This window comes from Chelonia mydas, chromosome 6 (genome assembly GCF_015237465.2).
Source record: "Chelonia mydas isolate rCheMyd1 chromosome 6, rCheMyd1.pri.v2, whole genome shotgun sequence".
Taxonomy (NCBI): domain Eukaryota; kingdom Metazoa; phylum Chordata; order Testudines; family Cheloniidae; genus Chelonia; species Chelonia mydas.
Genome location: NC_051246.2, coordinates 17595005 through 17613793, shown reverse-complemented (window position 1 = coordinate 17613793; position 18789 = coordinate 17595005). Strand labels below are relative to the sequence as shown.

The window sequence follows — 18789 nt, the reverse complement described above, 5'->3', positions numbered from 1 at the left end:
GAGGCCAGAGGGGATGGTTAAGGGGCCATCCAAGGAGCGTCAGATCCTCTGTGGGGTATTAAGTTAGAGCCTGTATTGCTGCACATCTGATCAAGTCAGGAAGATGGACCTCTCATGCTGCATCATTGAAGTTCCTAAGGAAACTTGCCCCACCCAAAAACACTTCCTCCCAGATGACCCACCCGCCCCACTACATACTGAATACACTATAGCAGTGGTCACTGAATTGAAGTCTTTATTCAGAAAGAGGCTTCTGTATAGATGATTGTGCCTTTAGAACAGTACCTATACAGATAACAGCTGATATAAATTCAGAGTGAGTGGTGTCTCCTTAAGCACTGAGTGAGGCAGAGTCCTCTGCTCCACTCACATCTGACCCTGGAGGGGAACATGTCATTTGCCCTCTGTGTAACTGCAGAGGGATTATTAGATTTCATGGAGGTCTCCCTCTCTCTGAAGAGCCTTTCACTAGTGATTGCCTCATGTACAAGTAATGTAGGGGAAAGCAACCTTAGAACTTTCCTCATATGGATAGACAAGGAAGGACCCAAAGGAACAGAAGCATCAGGAGAGGTACAGAGTGACAGTGTCCAAGTTGCTCCTCCCTACTGCAGAGATGATTTATCGGAGGAGAGGGGGAAAAGAAATAAATACACTCAAGTTGCCACAGTTTGGGGGTTTAAAATAAGTGACAAACTTTCAGGTGAAAGATTTTTCTGTAGGGTAAATGAGACCATCCCACAGATAAACAAGGGAATACAGTCTGTTTTGTGCCTAAGAGACCCTAGCTGAGGGAGTAAAGGGCCTTACCACCTTCTAAGTATCAGTGATTCAGGTCAAGCGTGGTCTGATTCCCACCCTCAGAGCCAGAGAAATGGGGAGTCACAAGGATTGGAGAGAGTGAAAAGTGTTATATTGCTCAGCTGGGGAAAGATGTTCTGACAGTTCAGTGCCTGATCACGCTTCTGATGTACTGACAGTTACAATGTCAGATGCTGTCTTTAATCCCTGTCCACCAAGGAGGAGATTTGAGCCTCCCAGAGCAACATAGGCAGGACTGTGCCATTCCCTGCCCTTCAGTAAGTTTGTGCTGAGCATACACATTCCATTGAATGGATGTCCTCTGCTGGCTAGTCAGTCTCCACCCACAAGTGGGCAGAAGGAGCCACTGGGACTGAGAACAGAGCTGAACTAAAAGGTTGATATTTAGAAGCACTTTAAACAGCCAATAAACATGGTGTCTGAAAATGTTTACATTAGTGTCAGCTAGCATCATCCCCATAGTGTCTTATTTGGTTCTGTCTGCAGCCCATCCTCCCTGTTCTATTCCAGCTTCCTCCGCCCCTCCAACCAGGAACACTGAACGGTGAACATCTGACAGGTAGGGTCCACTGGCCAGGCCTGTGATGTCTCCATAAAGAGGAGGAGGTAGAGCTGGTGAGAAATCCAGATGGGAAAGAACATTTGACGGGTGGCACCAGGGTGCGGAGTGGAAGAACGATGAAAGGCCATCTGCAAATCCATCTGAAAAAATCAGAGCAAGAGACAGCAAAAGGAGGAAGAATAGATGAATCTTGCAGTTCCATCTACCTGATGGTCCCCTTTTCTGTCAGTAACCTACCATCCCTCGTTCTTTTTGACATTGTCCCCTTGATCATCCCTTAGGCTTGGCAGTGATGTTCCTGAATTGCACTTCCTGCACGCTCAACTTTTCTTTTTCTCCTCATGGGGTGAGAACTCCCCTGCTGCTCTCTGATCTGACCCAGCACCCTACTGTGCCTCTGATCAGTTGTGGCATGTCAGAGATACCTCAAGCATTAGATGCAGTGCTGCTGAATACAGCAGCTAGACACCTAGCAGGCTGCCAATCTACCACTCTTTCCCCCATCCAGAATAAGGGCACAAAGCAATCACAGCACAGGGAACACAACCCAGAAGTACAAATACTGACTGAACCAAACTCCAGGTCCCACCTTGCTGGCCCATCACACTGATGCACCTGGCTCACCTGTGGTGGGCGGGGGGCAGGAGATGGGCACTCAGGCGAAGATGCCCCCAATGGTGGAAGCCAGGATGATGGCCAGGATGATGCAACAGATCATGATCATGATCTTCTTCTGCTCGGCGAGAGAGAGAAATGTAAACAACAAACAGCGTGTGCAGCGGGCTTACAGTGAACTATAAATGGAAGTGAGGGAAGAGGAGAGGGAAGGGTCACCCATCCTCCATGTGTCACAAAGAGCAGAGGAAGGGGGGTCCATCGCTTTGGGCTGGAAAAGAGGAAAGGGATCCATGGGTAGTAGAACGGAGATGTGGAGGGAGGGAGTAGGGCTTTTCTTTCACAGAGGACAGAAAAATGTTTTATCCTTGGTGCTGGTGGCCTTGATGGGAAATGATCGCTTAATGAGCTCATTTCGCTTCCCCTCAACTCACGTGCCATGCAGAAAAAGCAAGCCCCAGCCACGTGCTCAGACGTTATCATTATGGGGCCACGTGAATAGCTAGATAAATAGGAGCTAGCCTGCCCCACGCATACAGCCATGCAGAATGTCATGCCCCCAAGGAAAAAGACAACACCCATTATCTCATCTTACCAGAGGCACTGGATACGGCACAGCAGAAGAGGAGAAACCCCAGCCAAGTTTTCTGATCCAGGTGGGTGAAGTGGAGAGGAGAGGCCCGTCTGGAGACTTGAAACAACAGGCCAGCCTGGGTGGGTGGGGTTCTCTCACCCTTTCACCTCCCCAAGGTTCATCAGCAGAGCCAGGTGGCATGACGATTATAAACAAAGCTCCTTCCTTTGCAGCCAAACCTGGTCACTGCTGCTATTCTGAAAGAGGAGCTGTCTCTTTACATGTCAGTGAGTCAAGTGAAAGCAGTTCTCAGCCCAGCACTGGAGGCTCAAAGTCCCAGTCTCATCCCCAAGGCAGTGCTGCTGTCGTGGGGCTATTTAATTCTACATGGTGCTATCACTGTATCTACCGCCTTTCCCCATCGGTTGCTTTACTCAGCCTTGACTCTTGCTGTGGGTTGGATAATTGGGGCAGGGCTAAGGCCGAGCAGAGTGACAGATTCCAGCCAGGAGCATTCTGAACCGGTGTATCCCAATGTTTGCATGGAGCAGTCTCTTCCAGGCCGGGACTTGGCCCCTGTGCAGTGCATTGGGCAGCACAGGCTGCATTACTCAGGCTGGGAGCTGGTGAGCCAGAGAGAACCACAGCATCAGTTTGTGTCTGGCAGCCCTGCTAATAAAGTCTCCTTTACACTGGGAGGAGGGTGGCCTAGTGGCTAGAGCACTGGACTGGGACTCAGGAGCCCTGGGCTCTATTCCAGGCTCAGCCACTGGGTGACCTTGGGCAAGTCACTTCCCCTGTCCGTGCCTCAATTTCCCCATCTGTAAAATGTGGGTTGTGATACCAACCTCATTTTGAGACCTACAGAGGATCAGAGCTAGTTACAAGTTATTACTACCATTCATTTCAGCCAAGTCCGGTCTCTCTCTACCATGAGGGACGCAGGCCAAGGAGACAGCACCCCTGCCTCCCAGCCTTGAACCAATCAAGAACAGCTAGTGTAGCCATAGCTGGATGTTGTATTCAGGCTATGACAGCTCATGCAGGGAACAACACAACACAGGCGAGAGCTGTTTGTGATCAAATATAAATTCATTTATTTACTTTTTTAAATTAAAAAAATCAAAGTTTAAAAACACACACGCGCGCGCGCCAGTACCCTCACTTGGTGAGACAATGACATTTCCCCTGTCTACAGAGCTCTGGGGAGTTTCAGGGGCATCTCAGAGCTGCAATGGCAACCTTGCCCGGGCAGCATGCTCCATACCCATCACCTCGAAAAATCACAGACATCAAGACCTAGAGAAGAGGAAGACAAATGGGAACTTCCTCCCAGCTCCGTCCGTTCACCAAGGGGTACTGGCCAAGTGCAGTCTTACATCAGGAGAGTGAGTCATGGGGCATCAAGCTGGTGAGTGGATCTGAGAGAGATGTGCAGCCCCTAGCACACCAGGAAGGATGGTGGGGGTGGAGGTGTGCACCTGGACCAGCCAGATGCTGCTGGGCAAGGAGTTTGGCTCCCTTCACGAACGAGAATCCCCCATCCCAATTAACAAGGGCTGTCACCCCTTATCCTTCAACAATGGGAGAGGACGTTTGTCAAGTGGATTTAGTATAGCCCTTGGGCCTCTGTTTATCCTCAGAGCAGGCACAGCATGGGTAGGTTTCCCTCACCGCTCTGCCCTGGGAAGACCACCACTGATTCAGTTCTTAGCTTCTCTACTGAGGCTTCCAAGCAGGGAGCCCGACTGATGTGATGGCATTTCTGCAATCCAGAAATCTGTCCACTGGAAACGGGGCCCAAGATGCTAATCCCTGTTTCCCACTGAGGCCACGAAATGGCTGTCATATAGCTACAGCTGTTGGCCATGCCCAACTCAGCTGGATCACACCCAAACCCACATCACACCGGTAAAAACAGGCCACCCTGAATGTCTGCATCTGTCACAGAAATCAGGGACTGGCTGGTAAGAATAATAAATACACACAAGGACTCCTGATCCAGGCACATTTAAAACATCCATGAAATGCAAGCCCTGAGTAAACAGACCATTAAACATACATGCGGAGACACACACACACACACACAAAAATTATATCCCCAGCAGGGGTGGGCAGCTGGTCCCACAACCAAAGGAGAACCCCCCAGCAAGGATCAGACAAGGTCAGTGCTAAGATTCACGGTCCAGGAGTCACTGATCACCATTTAACAGAATATGTCACTCAACCTAAAAGTTTCCAAGAGCCCCCGGCCATGCAAACCAAACACAGGGAGTATCAGAGCCTGGGCTTTCAGTTGCGTGCCAGAAGCCAACCTGATTATTTTTGCTGCTTAGAACAAACAAGTAGGTGGAAACTCCAGTCGTAAAGGTTCACACTTCAAAGCAAACAGAGGTTTAGATTCCTCCCAGTCCTTAGCAAACAGGGATCACAGGAGACAGAGCTTGCAGGTCCCTCCTTCCGTACACAGGCACCTGCCTCTCAGGAAGGGATTAACAAGAGAAGTGCCCATGTTCCACTGGGCTCTTACTCTGCACAGAGCTCAGAGTGCTCGTGCATCCCGGCGCTCTGTCGCAGACCCGCGTTTCAGTCCCAGCCCTGTCACCCGTCCCCCACAGTGCACTGAGGTCAGTGCCCGCATGTTCTGCTCTGCTTTGCTTCCACATCCCGTCCCTAATTCTGAGGTTGGCAAAGTTCAGGATGCTGCCAAGTCTGTGCCTGCTGGTTTGACCTATGTCCCTTGTTAATCCTGGTGTCAACATGGCTTGGGAGTGCTGCGGATTCCGGTGCTATAGGTTTAGAGCATTGCTACACAGGAGATTCAAGATCAGGCCCAGCTGCTCACTCTCCTTAGGGTTGGCAGGTTCTGGGAGCACTTCAGAGTCCAGCCTCAATTATGCCACATGGCCAACCCAGGTGAGCTCCTGAGCCCTGATCTCTCACTCCCTGTCCTGGCTGCAGCAATTCAGAGGGGTAGTTCTTACATTCCCTGGCCTCCCTCAATAAAGATTTTAAACAATTAAAAAAATTCCCCCTAAGAAAGATGAGAACAAGACAGGCCAGTGAGGTAGGAAACACAGTCCTGGACATTCCTTTAAGGCTCTGCTACCATTGGTGGGAATCCTGCCAGGAAACGAAATTTGACCAAAAGAGGAAGTGACATCAGGAGGAGGAACTGGGGTTGGTGGTTGTGGACTCGGAGAGGAGGGGAGAAGAGGAAGACTTGATGACGGCTTCTCTCAAGTGCATCAGTGGTGCAGGAGACAGTTACCTCCTGGACATGGTGAAGCAAGCTCAGATCCTCCAGGAGGGATGCGTCAGCTAGCTGATGAATGGGCCGGCAGCTCTCCCAGGAAGTGCTATTGGGAAAAGCTCCACCCGAAAGGGAAATGATTCACAGCAGAGCCCAGAAGGCAGACTGTGATTAGCAGGTCCAGGGAAGGCAGGGGGAGCGGGAGGCCGGCGTGTGGGACACGAGGAGGATCACGAGGGAAAAAGTTCACCACCAAGATCAGGAGTGTCTGGAGAAACTGAAGGAACAAGGGAGAAATCAATTTACGTATGTGAGGGCAGGCCAATATTAAACATAATCACTGACATCTAAACACTAACAGATCCTGGGCCCAGACAGCTAGAGATGGGGAAACGATCTCTGCAGATGGGCCGATGACCCCACTGTGGGGCTCAGAAACAGCCAGCATATGCACCCATATCCTGCATGATGAGGTCTCCAAAACCACTATCTTGCTCCCCAGAGTCTCAGCTTTCATTTAAAATAAAAAGCGAGTCTCTAGCTGTTCTGCTTGTAAAAGAAATTGCAAAGCTGTGACCCAAGTGTAAGTGAGCGGAGGGAGCCTGGAACAACTCACAGAAGTGTGAACTGCCCCGCTCGTGAAGGTCAATTAAATGGCTGTTTTGTTAGCTGTGTGTGTGTCATGGCTCATCGGAGAATGGGGAGGGAGGGTCACAGACTGGCACAGTTCCCTGATTTTGGTGTCACAGGTGGGTGGTGTTTGGTAAATGCCACATTTCCCTCCTCCCGACAATTAGCCCAAGCTCCTTGGGCAAGCCCGGGGGGACATTCAAACCTCCCACCCCAGGAAGGGCCAAGCAACATCACACCCCTATTTTGATTATCTGCACAATCTGAGGGGGGTCTGGTTTTAGTGACTCATAGGGGTGGAATCACCCCTCTCCCGCCCTCCCCCACAAGGCAAGGAATGGAGAGCAGACCAGAATTAACCCTTCAGATCCCTTTGTGCACAGCAGCCTACCCTGCACACTCTGAGTCTGCAGAGAGGTGTGAGTGAGCCCTGTAAGAACAGCACATGCACCTGCTTTGCAGCAGACTCTAGCAGCTGCCTTCACTTGCGCCGCATCCACAGAACTATCCTCCCCACTCTAGAATCTTGAGAAATCATGCCACCCGCTTCCCAAGTCATGCTCCTTACACCGTCTCCTCTTCTGCAAACACCCTCTTGCCTGCCACATCCTCAGTGCCGAGGCAAGAGTTAAAAATGTAAGAGATTGAATGCAAAGCTCAGCTGCAAAGCACAGAGCCCAAAGCTAGAGCCAAGAATCTACAGCCCAAAGCACAGAGCCCAGAGGCTAGAACCCAAAGTACACCACATAGTCTAGAACCCGAAGCCAGAACCAAAAGCACAGAAGCCAGTCTAGAACCCAAAACCATAACCAAGAGCTCACAGCACAGAACCCACATAGCCCAGAACGCAAAGCACAGTGTCTAGAGTCTAGAACCCAAAGCCAGCGGCAAGAACCCAGAGCACAGAACCCAATGTACAGACAAGGTTGTGAATACAACACTCAGGATAGATCCAACTGACAAGTGAGAATACATTTTATTTCTGGCCCAATGCAGGGTTGATCTCCTGTAGTCTCCAGGTATGAGGAGCAAAACCCACCCGATATCCAAGGCACCCACCAATACACACCTAGCTCAGAGAGCTTCTGAACTCTCCTGGGCAAGCAAGCAAGTTCAAGTCACTCCACCACCTTTTCTCGACTGCCGCCCCACCGAGCCAGCGCCCCAGGAAACCCCCACATTCCCCACACTACTTACAGTTCAGGGGGCTAGCTTTACTTGAGCCCTACGGAAAGTCCAATAATCAGAGCTATTATTCCGAGCAAGACAACCACTACCACAATGATAATTATCATTTTCTGGAGGAGGGGACAAAAAAAAGGATAAACCATAAACAGCAATGCAACAGCAAATAAGAAACAACAGATATGGCTCCCCCTACACATGTCCCTTTAAGAGAGAGTTATTTCAGAACTGCAGAGCATTGATTTCAGCCACCCCTTTAAGGCAGCATAGCAATTTTTTTTTAACACCTCAAAAATATTCCCCACCAGAATCCTTCAGACAAAAATCAGACCATCTGCATTTCTAGGCTTCTGAATTTTTGTCCCCCTCTTTATTTAATCCAGTCCCAGCCTTCTCCAGCAAGGGATGCTGCAGGAAATGGCATAAAGGCACTGGGAGCACACAGCTACTCCAATCCTAGCCTCCCTCAATTGGGGATACTATTGGGAATGATGAGCAGAGAGGTACTCCCAGCTACTCCCAGCAGGGGGTGCTGTAGATAGCCAGGCAGGAGCGCTGGCTGTGGGGGAGCTCCCTGCTACTCCAGTCCCAGCCTCTCCCAGCAGGGGGAGCTCAAGTTACTCCAGCACTGACTCCTGCCAGCAGGGGGTGCTATAGGTAATGGTGTAGAGGTGTGGGCTATGGGGAAGTTCCCAGCCTCCCCCACTTGGAGACCCTTTAGGGAACAGTGCAGGAGCTCTGGGGACCGAGCCTGGCTCATAACCACATTTATCAAGACACACAGAGAAGAAGGAGGAGGAGTCCGGAGCGAGCAAAGTGAAGCAGGGAGACAGCCCAAGCAGTTACCTCAGAGAGGGATGTAGCATGGCACGTCGTACATGGAGAGGCTCAGTGGCTGGGCTGTGGGGAGAAGTGGGGGAGTAGGAGGAGAAGGCTGTGAAAGAAGAGCACAGGAAGCTGGAGCAAGGGATGGGGAAATATTACTGAGAAACCAAGGGGTCACCAGGGCCCCTGGATTTGCTCTGGACCTTTACCAGCCAGACCCATTGGCCCAGGTGCTCAAAAAAGTATTCAGGTGGCTTACTCACCTGGAAATCATAATACCTTTGAGAGCCATTGGTCCTTTCCCGACAGGGAGGGGGCTGGAACAGGGACAGGGTGGAGGGATGGAGACCAGCGAGGTCAGACAAGGGTGGGATGGAGGAGGATCACTGGAGGAGACTGAAGATTTGGGGAGAAGTGGGGTGAGGTCTGAGGGGGTGGAATGGGAAAAGGACTTTGACTGGTGGGTGGGGGCTGGATGCAGTGGGGCTTTGGTTGATGGGATGGATCATGGTTGGATGGGTGACAGAAGAGTGAGATGGGAACCTTTGATTGGGATGCATGGGGACTGGACAGGGAGCTGTGGTTGGTGGTGTTGAGGTGATGGGTGGGGCTTCGGTTTGTGGGATAGGTCATGATTGGATGGATCTGAGGAGGGCAAGATGGGGGCTTTGACTGGTGAGTGGAGGTTGGATGGGAGACTGTGACTGGTGGGATGGGAGATTAGATGGGGTGGGGTTTTGGTTGGTGGGATGATTGAAGATTGGATGGCATCTGAGAAGGGTGAGACGGGGCCACTGATTGGCAGGAGATGGAAACGGGATGGGGTTGTGATTGGTTGTTCTCACCCTTCTGGCCTCGCTCTGGTATTTCACAGCCTTTTTGGTGTCAGCCACGGCCCGTTCCACAAAGCCCACCGACTGGTCCATGTTGGTCTCTATGCGGTCGATCATGGCTCCCTTGCGGAGGAAGAGAGAGATGGCGGGAGCGGCAGAGAGCGGCGGAAGTGGCAGGGAGGCAGAAGAGAGCAAGAGAGCCAGCGAGGGGGCCTGGGCACAGATTGGGGCTCGGGGGACTCACCTTGTGAGCCTTTTTCTTGTATACCAGAGCCTTTTTGGTCTCATCGCGCGCTCTCTCTACGTGGTCTACCGTATGCATCATGTTCAGCTCTATGTTATCTAGGACCCCGCCCTGTCAGGGGAGCAGGAAGAGAGGAAACTCAGACATCTAAAACACACACTGACCTGGGGCACCTCAGAGTCAAGCACGGTATATCTACACTGCACAGTTAGCCTGGGCCGATACCCAGGTTTAGCCCAACCCCTCCTACCAGCCATGCACAGAACTCTCAGACCTGGGTCTGGAGGTGTGTTAAGCCTGGGCTAGCTGACTCGGCTCAGGGAGGCACGTTAGAGCCTAGCTCTGGTTTAACTCAGGCTGCAATCTACCCCACTGGGCAGTGACGATGCCAGGAAAAAAAGTTACTCATGTGCTGATAGTCCTCCAATGCCCTTCCCACAATGCCCCATGAAGGACAAACAAGATCTCCTGCAACTACCTGGGAAAGAATCCTAGAGTGTCCCAGCACAAAGGCCCAGGGGTATGTCTCCAAGCACACAGAGGTAAGTACAGACACAGTGGGGACACACTAATTCGGTAAGGCTTTGCAGTGGGGATGCTCATGCAGGGGCTCAGACCGGGGTGCCAATCACTAGGGTTAACTGTGCAGTGAAGATACAATGCAGCCCCTCCGTGAGACCCCAGCATCACCTCCCACCATGAACATGCTCCTCCCATCATGAGATCCCAGCCCTGCCCTTGGAGGTCTCCCCCTCTGCTCAGGCGAGCAAGGCAGTCATTCCCACCACCCCCACCCTTCTCCTGGGCACAGAAGGGTCGCCATTGGGTTGTAGGGCTTCAGGGTCAATCCACCGCCTCTCCCTGGGGCTGACGACAGGAAAGGAGCATACTCACCATTCCCCGACTTGCATGCCACCTCCTCGGCATTGCATTGTGGGTAGAAAACAGAAAGGGGGCCTCAGAGAGATTGACACTGATGCCTAAATTGCAGTGAGAGAGGTGGCTGCATTCCACAATGCAGGGGTATCAGGAGAGTGAAATGGGGGGCTTTTCCCCAGGGACACACAGAGCAGGGAGTGGGCCCCGCCTGCAGGAGCTCTGTGGGGTCAGAGGAAAGCTAGGCACTGACACAGGACAGCAGGCCTCTGGGTCTCCATGACATCAGCCACGTCACCAAGATCGCAAACTCACTCCCACCCAGCTCCTGCATCCGAGGTACCACCATCAGAAAATCCCTGGCTGCTAGAAGGCACCGGTGTTCAGTTGCTTAGTTACCCATTTCAATTCCCAGTCCCTCCATTGCTTGGTTACATGGTTTTCACCCTGCCCAGTCTTGTACAATCCTTTTTTTCCCCCCCTACTCCCAGGTTACATGGTTATCATGCTGTCTCCTCCCATGGTTACTCAGTTACCAAGGCTTACCTCGCTTCCCCTCCTGTTACACAGCTGTCACCTTCATCCCGGTTGCTCAGTTACCCTGTTCCCTGCCCCTGATTGCTTGGTTACCCTGTCCTTATCCCTTGAGAGCCCCACCCTTTAGTTGCTTGGTTACCCTGTTCCCTGCCCCAGGTTACATGGTTATTCTGTTCCCTGACCCTGGTTGCTAGGTTACCCCTTCCTGTCCCCCTTGCTCAGTCACTCAGTCCTTATCCCTCCAGAGCGCCCCACCCCTTCATTGGTTGTTCTGCCCAGTTACCTGGTTTTCCACCAGCATGGCGATGTCCACGAACATGTCGTGAAGTTCCTTGATGCTGCTCTCGAGCCGCACGATGTCCTTGTGCCGCCCCTCGATCTCGCTCAGCGCCTGCTTCGAAATCTGTGAATCCATGATCTGGAACAGAGCCGGGCAGGGTCAGTTACCACCCCGCACAAACCCAGGTAATGCTAAGGAGCTGTGAGCCAACACCCTGCCATTCCCACTGCTCAGAGTCACCCTACTCCCCACCACCCATATCCTGACACCCACACTTGTTGCCCATCCCTGCAAATTCCCACTGCTTACCCCCCATCCCAGTGTCTGCCCCTAGATATCCCATCCTATAAGTGCTTTGAGACCTACTGATGAAGGTGCTGTGTAAGAGATAGGTACTATTATACCATCGTATGCTCCAAGGTCCCTCCTCTTCATGCACCTCCATTCCCCCATCTCCTCCCAGTCCCCACTGCGTCCTCACCCCAGATGTGAATATTGAGGGGTTTCCACTCTCTAGCATCTCCTCCAGCTCCTCATCCGTCGTATTCTTCCCAGCTTTATCACGGGAGAAAGAGAGGAGAGATCAGACCAAATCCCTGGGCATGAATGGCGGAACTAGCAGGGCTTGTGGGGGGCGAAAAGATTCACTTTGGCTGCTCTCATTGACAGGTGTGTTTGTGTGAATCCCTCTGGCCTCCAAACGGAGATACGCCTTCCAAGCCCAGATTCTAAACCTCCCCCACATTCAGCAGACACACAGCTGGGAGGAATCCCACAGCTGCCCAGACCCACACTTCCCAGCAGGGGACACTGAGACACCCCGAGTGGGAGGGCATCATGGGGAGGATTATGGTTAGGGCTCTCCCAAATTCATAATCCATTTTTGTAAATTTCACGGTCATCGCATTTTTTTAAATCTTGAATTTCTCAGTGTCAGATATTTAAATAATAAATTTCAATGTTGTAACAAAACAAATATGTATTTAAAAACAGCAAAATATAAAAAGCCCATAATGACATCCCTCCCAAAAAGTGACCAACACTGCCCCCCCCCCCACACACACACACACACCTCTTACTTCTGCACTGCTGCTGGTTGCAGCGCTGCCTTCAGAGCTGGTAGCCCAGCTGCCACTCTCCGGCAATCCAGCTCTGAAGGCAGCACAGAAGTAAGGGTGGCAATACTGTGACCCCCCTACAAGAGTCTTGCACCCCCCTTTTGGGCCAGAACCCCCAATTTGAGAAACACTGTATAGTATAGCAAAAAGTACACAAAAGATGAGATTTCACAGGGGAGACTAGATTTCACAGTCCATGATGCGTCTTTCACAGCTGTGAATTTGCTAGGGCCCTAATTATGGTCTCTGCAGTAACTCAGGCGCACAAACTGGAGTGGAGTAGTTTCCATTCCTGTGGGCAATGAATCCAACCACCCCTTGGGCTGGGGAGGAGGGTCAGGCCCTGGCTACATGCTGCCTGTGGGCTATGTCCCCAGAGCAGGGAGGGTACATACTGATCTCGAGCTGCCGCTGGATCCGCCCTTTGCTACGTTCCCGGAAGTCGACCTGTGCCTCGTTGTACTTGGTCATCACATCAACAAACTTCCGGGAGAGAACAGAATGCTGGGGAGAATGAAAGGGGGAGACAAGCAGTTCACTGTATGATCTGTATTGTGGTAATGTGGGCTCACGGGCACTGCCTCTCCAGCTGGGATAGCCATCTGCTTGGGGAGCTATCTGACCACAGCACAGCCTACCTGCTCTCCATACCCTCTCCTCCTTACCCTCCCCTTTCCCCAAACACAGCCTGGCTGGTTCCGACAGGAGCACCCATTGCAGCATTGTGGAAATGCGGTCACTTGCCTGTGCCTCAGTTTACCCATCTGTATGAAAGGGACAATAATGCTCTGGATAGTGCTCTTAATTCCTTCAGACCTTAAGCGCTATATCTAGTTCAACCTGTATAACAGGCCAGAAAATGAATCCTCCATGAAGCCCAGAACTTCTGGGTAAGCTAGAGCAGATTGTTTGGAAGAACATCTGGTCTTGACTTTGAACAACAGACTCCTAGAAGTGCAGGGCTGTAGAATTCATCTCCGCCCTAGATAAATTCATTCTAATGGTTAATTACCCTCCTAATACAGAATTTGCATCTTATTTCTGGTCTGAATTTGTGCAAAATCAACTTCCAGACATTGGATCTAGTTCTGCCTTTGTCTGTTGGACTGAGGAGCCCACCACTTAGAGATCCTCAGATGAAGCCAAAGATCCATGTACTGCACATTTTGTTCTCTGTAATGTATCATTTCTCACACAGGACTCCGGTACAGTCTGCCATCTCGGACGCTACCTTTGTCCCCTCCCCACCAGGGCTCTCTATGGGTGCAGCCTGCTCCCTCTGGGACCCATTCATGGCTAGGGGCAGGTCAATACAGGGTTCGCAGTGTGAGAACGAGGGCGTGCCCTGCTCACCTGGGATTTCCGTATCCGCAGATCCGCCGACGACTGGACCTCATCCTGCTCGATGCTCCGCTCCATGCCTGGGGACATGGGCAAGTGTGATGAAATAATGGTGGGGCTGGAGCAGCTGTACAGTCTCATAGAATATCAGGGTTGAAAGGGACCTCAGGAGGTCATCTAGTCCAACCCCCTGCTCAAAGCAGGACCAATCCCCAATTAAATCATGTCTCAGCCTCCCTACCCAACGAACTTCAAGTTCTCCTCTTCCCTTAAGAAAGGGGCTCAATCCCTTACTGCCCCCCACCCCTCCATAGCCAAGTCTGCAGGTTCGGCCTTCTCCACCCCCTTCCTATCCAGGCACTAGGAGGCACAGGATACAGCCACGCCCACTCTGCATGGCACTCTGTCCCCACTAGTGGTGTCTGAGCCACAGAGGTTGATGAGCCAGCTACAGGCTGGACTAACAGAGGTGGGTCTTTTAATGCAAGCAGTAGAGACCTGTGCATTAAGGTCCAAAGGTCCCAGCAATCATCCCTGCAGCCAGTGCCCCACTAGGGGGAGAAAAGCTCTTAGCAAGGAAGGGTCATTTCCAAGAAGCAGTCCCAGCGGGGTGCAGGGAGGAAAAGGCAGTCCTGAGGAGGAGGAAAGATGATGGGCAATGGATGTGTGCTGATGGGATGGTTGGCTCGAGGAAGGGCTCTTCAGTAAAAGAAGGCTCCAAAACAGCCCGCCCAGGGCTGGGGGGAGAAATAAGTCTCTTACTCTTAAGCTTGTTTCGGATGCTGTTGGCTATTTTCTTGATCTCTGCCGTGAGCTGCTCCAGGTCGTCTTTCGTCTCTGCAAAAGCACAAGCAATGAAACCCAGTCAGAACTAGCTGGGGACCCTGACCAGTAAGGCCACCAGGAGAGCACCTGCTGCCCCACCATCACCACGGCTGAAATCCACCCTCCACCCCACAGCTGGACTGACCCATCCCAGGCAGGTGACCTGTTCATTCTTGTTCAGGCCCAGGAGGAAGCTCAGACTTACTTTGCTCAGGGATGGGGGCGGACAGGATGATACTGTACAGCTTTTTCGCCCCCTCCACATTCTCTGCAATTTTCTCAATATTTTGTCGGGTTTCTTCAATCTAAATCACAAGAGGAGATCACTGTTAGTTGTATTACAGTAGCACTGAACTGCTATCAAGGCCATAGGGTGCTAGGGACTGTATTTAGAGACATTTAGAGACAGTCCCTGCCCCAAACATCTCAGTCTAAATAGGCAAGACAGACAAAGTGTGGGAGGGGAAACGATTTGCTCAAGGTCACCAAGCCAGCCAGTGGCCGATCTGGGAGAAGCACCCAGATCTGTGCCCTATCCACTGAACCACAGTTGTTCACCAAAGGAGAGGGGATCTCTAGCCCCAAGAGCTCCCCAGGCAAAGGAGCTCTGCCAGCCAGCCTTGCTCCCTCCCCCCCGGAGAAGGGACACTGTCAACGTAAACGAGGCAGAGACCCATCCCAGGGCCACGCCTCCTCCTCACCTCGGAGAAGAACTCGTCCATGAACCCCGCGTTCTCGATAGCGATCTCCACATCGTCGGCATCGTCATCCTGGTCCTGCTTCTGAAAGGGAGGGCAAGGCCAGTGAGAGGGTTAGGGGACCTACCCAGAGCCAGCACACCCACACCAGGTTTCCCGGCACATAGGAGAAACCCCTCACGGCCTACCCCCTGGGTGCAAAAGGCCATCTCACCAGTGCCCCGATTTCCACTCCCTACACCCAGCAGCCACCATGCCAATGCAGCACCATTGGGAAGCCAGGCATGCGACTCTGGGAGTCACTCTCACTCAGAACAATGAGGAGGGTGGGTCCTGGCCTGGAAAAGATTGGGATCCATCAAACTAATCTAAAGTGAAGGATCATCCTTCCTGGAGATGCTTCCCTCTCTTCCTCCTGCGGTGGCCACTACAAGCATTCAAACATCAGGGGGCTTTTCAGTAACATCTGTGTTGGGACTGGGTCCCAGACTGACCCCCTGGAGACAGCTATCTTTGGTTCCTCCCCACAACCGGTGCATCACGAGTGGTGGATCTGCAGACTTCCCCCACACCATTCACCGCCAGCGTGCCTCAGCCCAGATCTAGAGGGACCCCACTTAGGGGAAGTGGGGAGCTCAGCCTCCATGGCCTATCAATTTGTGGGATCTCTGCTGAGACCGATGACAAGGGAGCCAGCTAGTGCTAGTGGAGGCCACTGGTTTTGTACTTTGTCCTCTAGGGACAAGACAGAGGAAAGACCAACTCATCTCATATGGGCTACTAAAAATACCAGCCATCAGAAGGCGACTCGGTGCCAGGCACATGGGATTAATCTGGAGTAACTGCATGACTTCATTGGAGACACTCCCGATTTACCCTGGTGGGACTGCGATCCGAATCCCAGCCCAGCAGCCCCAGCCACACTTGGGGACCCAGAAGTCCAGGAGCTTTGTGGAAACAGTTACTGCTGCTAATGGTGATGTGGTGAAGAGGCACCAGGAATTTGGGGTGGGACGGTAAAGAGGGAGTGGAGGAGGTAGAAGATGTATTGTAGGTAGCTAGTAAAAAGGCAGGGTTCATAGCGAAGGGGTCTGGCCCCTATTTTAAATTTCCCTGGGCGGAAGTGGCCCTCACCACACTCCCCTCCCAATCAGAGCAGAAATAGGATTATTTTATGGTTAAGACAGTGTTTTCTCCCAGCCCACAGCAATGATGCAACAGCCCTTCACATCATCACAACGTCAGCTAAACCACCTGCCCTTCAGCCCCACCTGCTCTGTCAGCCCATCTCAGGAGCGAGCCCAGGTTACAAGCACACTGGCCTTAGGACATTCTGTGGAGGTCAACAAAGTCAGTCTGTTTTGGGTAAGCAAATGTTCAGTGTCTGCTGAAAGGGTCTGGCTTTCCCGTGTCCTGCTGCTTACGTAGCCAGCCATGCTGCTTCCAATCAATTTCCACCAGGGAAAATCCAGGGTAACGCCAATGAAATCAATGCAGTTATTCCAAACTCACTCTGATGTTAGTGAGAACAGAATCCAGCTCTTCCACTCAGACCCATTGACCTATTAGACCCACTATGTACTAATGTAAATAGCTTTGCAACATGCACCAATGACTGATGTGGGGCAATGCATGATGGGATAACCCCCCCACCCCAGGATCTGCCTCAAGTACTCCTTACATGCATATCTAGGTACCATCAGCAGAAACAGCCCTCTGATCTCAGCTGCTGACACAACGCATCAGCAAAGGAGCTCTCTCACTCAGCCAGGATCCACAGCATACAGGGTTGGAGATCAAAGTCAACCCCTTGAATTGCACCTGGAGGCAAGTCAAAAGCTAGCATCATCTACACAGAGCAGGGGATACACCCTGTACCATCTGCATTGCTCACTAAATGAGCAACTGCCTTCTGCCCTAGCTGAAGCTCACACATGGCCTCCAAAGACAGCTCCAGGTTGTGCTCAGTGCAGTGATCAGAGAGAGGTTCCCAAGGCATCACTGACTGCAGGGAGCTCCACATCAGAGAGGGCAGTTTGCAGAGTCCTAGCCAAATGCAGAGGTTGAAGGCACTCCTGCCACCTGAGACTCTATAGGGTGTGAATCTCACTTGCAGAGCAGTGCAGTACAGAGTGAGACTATCACCCCTGTAAGTTCTATGATGAGATTACTGATTTTGTGGATGAAGGGAAAGCAGTGGATGTATTATTTCTTGACTTTAGCAAAGCTTTTGACACGGTCTCCCACAGTATTCTTGTCAGCAAGTTAAAGAAGTATGGGCTGGATGAATGCACTATAAGGTGGGTAGAAAGTTGGCTAGATTGTCAGGCTCAACGGGTAGCGATCAATGGCTCCATGTCTAGTTGGCAGCCGGTGTCAAGTGGAGTGCCCCAGGGGTCGGTCCTGGGGCTGGTTTTGTTTAATATCTTCATAAATGATCTGGAGGATGGTGTGGATTGCACTCTCAGCAAATTTGCGGATGATACTAAACTGGGAGGAGTGGTAGATATGCTGGAGGGCAGGGATAGGATACAGAGGGACCTAGACAAATTGGAGGATTGGGCCAAAAGAAACCTGATGCGGTTCAATAAGGATAAGTGCAGGGTCCTGCACTTAGGACGGAAGAACCCAACGCACAGCTACAGACTAGGGACCGAATGGCTAGGCAGCAGTTCTGCGGAAAAGGACCTAGGGGTTACAGTGGACGAGAAGCTGGATATGAGTCAGCAGTGTGCCCTTGTTGCCAAGAAGGCCAATGGCATTTTGGGATGTATAAGTAGGGGCATAGCGAGCAGATCGAGGGACGTGATCGTTCCCCTCTATTCGACATTGGTGAGGCCTCATCTGGAGTACTGTGTCCAGTTTTGGGCCCCACACTACAAGAAGGATGTGGATAAATTGGAGAGAGTCCAGCGAAGGGCAACAAAAATGATTAGGGGTCTGGAACACATGACTTATGAGGAGAGGCTGAGGGAACTGGGATTGTTTAGTCTGCGGAAGAGAAGAATGAGGGGGGATTTGATAGCTGCTTTCAACTACCTGAGAGGTGGTTCCAGAGAGGATGGTTCTAGACTATTCTCAGTGGTAGAAGAGGACAGGACAAGGAGTAATGGTCTCAAGTTGCAGTGGGGGAGGTTTAGGTTGGATATTAGGAAAAACTTTTTCACTAAGAGGGTGGTGAAACACTGGAATGCGTTACCTAGGGAGGTGGTAGAATCTCCTTCCTTGGAAGTTTTTAAGGTCAGGCTTGACAAAGCCTTGGCTGGGATGATTTGATTGGGGATTGGTCCTGCTTTGAGCAGGGGGTTGGACTAGATGACCTCCTGAGGTCCCTTCCAACCCTGATATTCTATGATTCTATGATTCTCTAGATGGTTCCTTTCACCAGCAACCAGCATCACTTTCATCTTGCCCAGACTAAGTGTTAGCCATCTCAGCCAGGCACTGGGAAGTTAGAGCCAACATGATTGGAGTCTGCTGAGCCGCAGAAGAGAGGGTCATCAGCACAATGACAGCACAGCAACCTAAAATGTAGCAGTCCTTCCTAGCAGCCTTCCCAATGTGTGGAGCA

At 51.6% G+C, this 18789-nt stretch overlaps 1 protein-coding gene across 15 annotated transcripts in view; it reads right to left on the bottom strand.

Moving 5' to 3' along the window:
- Window positions 1–218: 218 nt before the first annotated feature.
- STX3 (syntaxin 3) overlaps window positions 219–18789 on the bottom strand; it is a 34206-nt gene continuing 15635 nt past the window's right edge. For 2 of the 15 annotated variants that reach the window (XM_043549542.1, XM_043549541.1), the window contains 9 exons: window positions 15222–15302; window positions 14726–14825; window positions 14458–14532; window positions 13708–13775; window positions 12750–12858; window positions 11718–11791; window positions 11240–11374; window positions 9544–9654; window positions 7769–9422 (listed from right to left, as the gene is read on the bottom strand). In XM_043549542.1, the coding sequence (XP_043405477.1) occupies window positions 9096–9422; window positions 9544–9654; window positions 11240–11374; window positions 11718–11791; window positions 12750–12858; window positions 13708–13775; window positions 14458–14532; window positions 14726–14825; window positions 15222–15302 (1080 nt within the window). In that variant the 3' untranslated portion in view covers window positions 7769–9095. The other 13 variants (XR_005225400.2, XR_006291772.1, XR_006291770.1 and 10 more) reach the window with 13 other exon arrangements.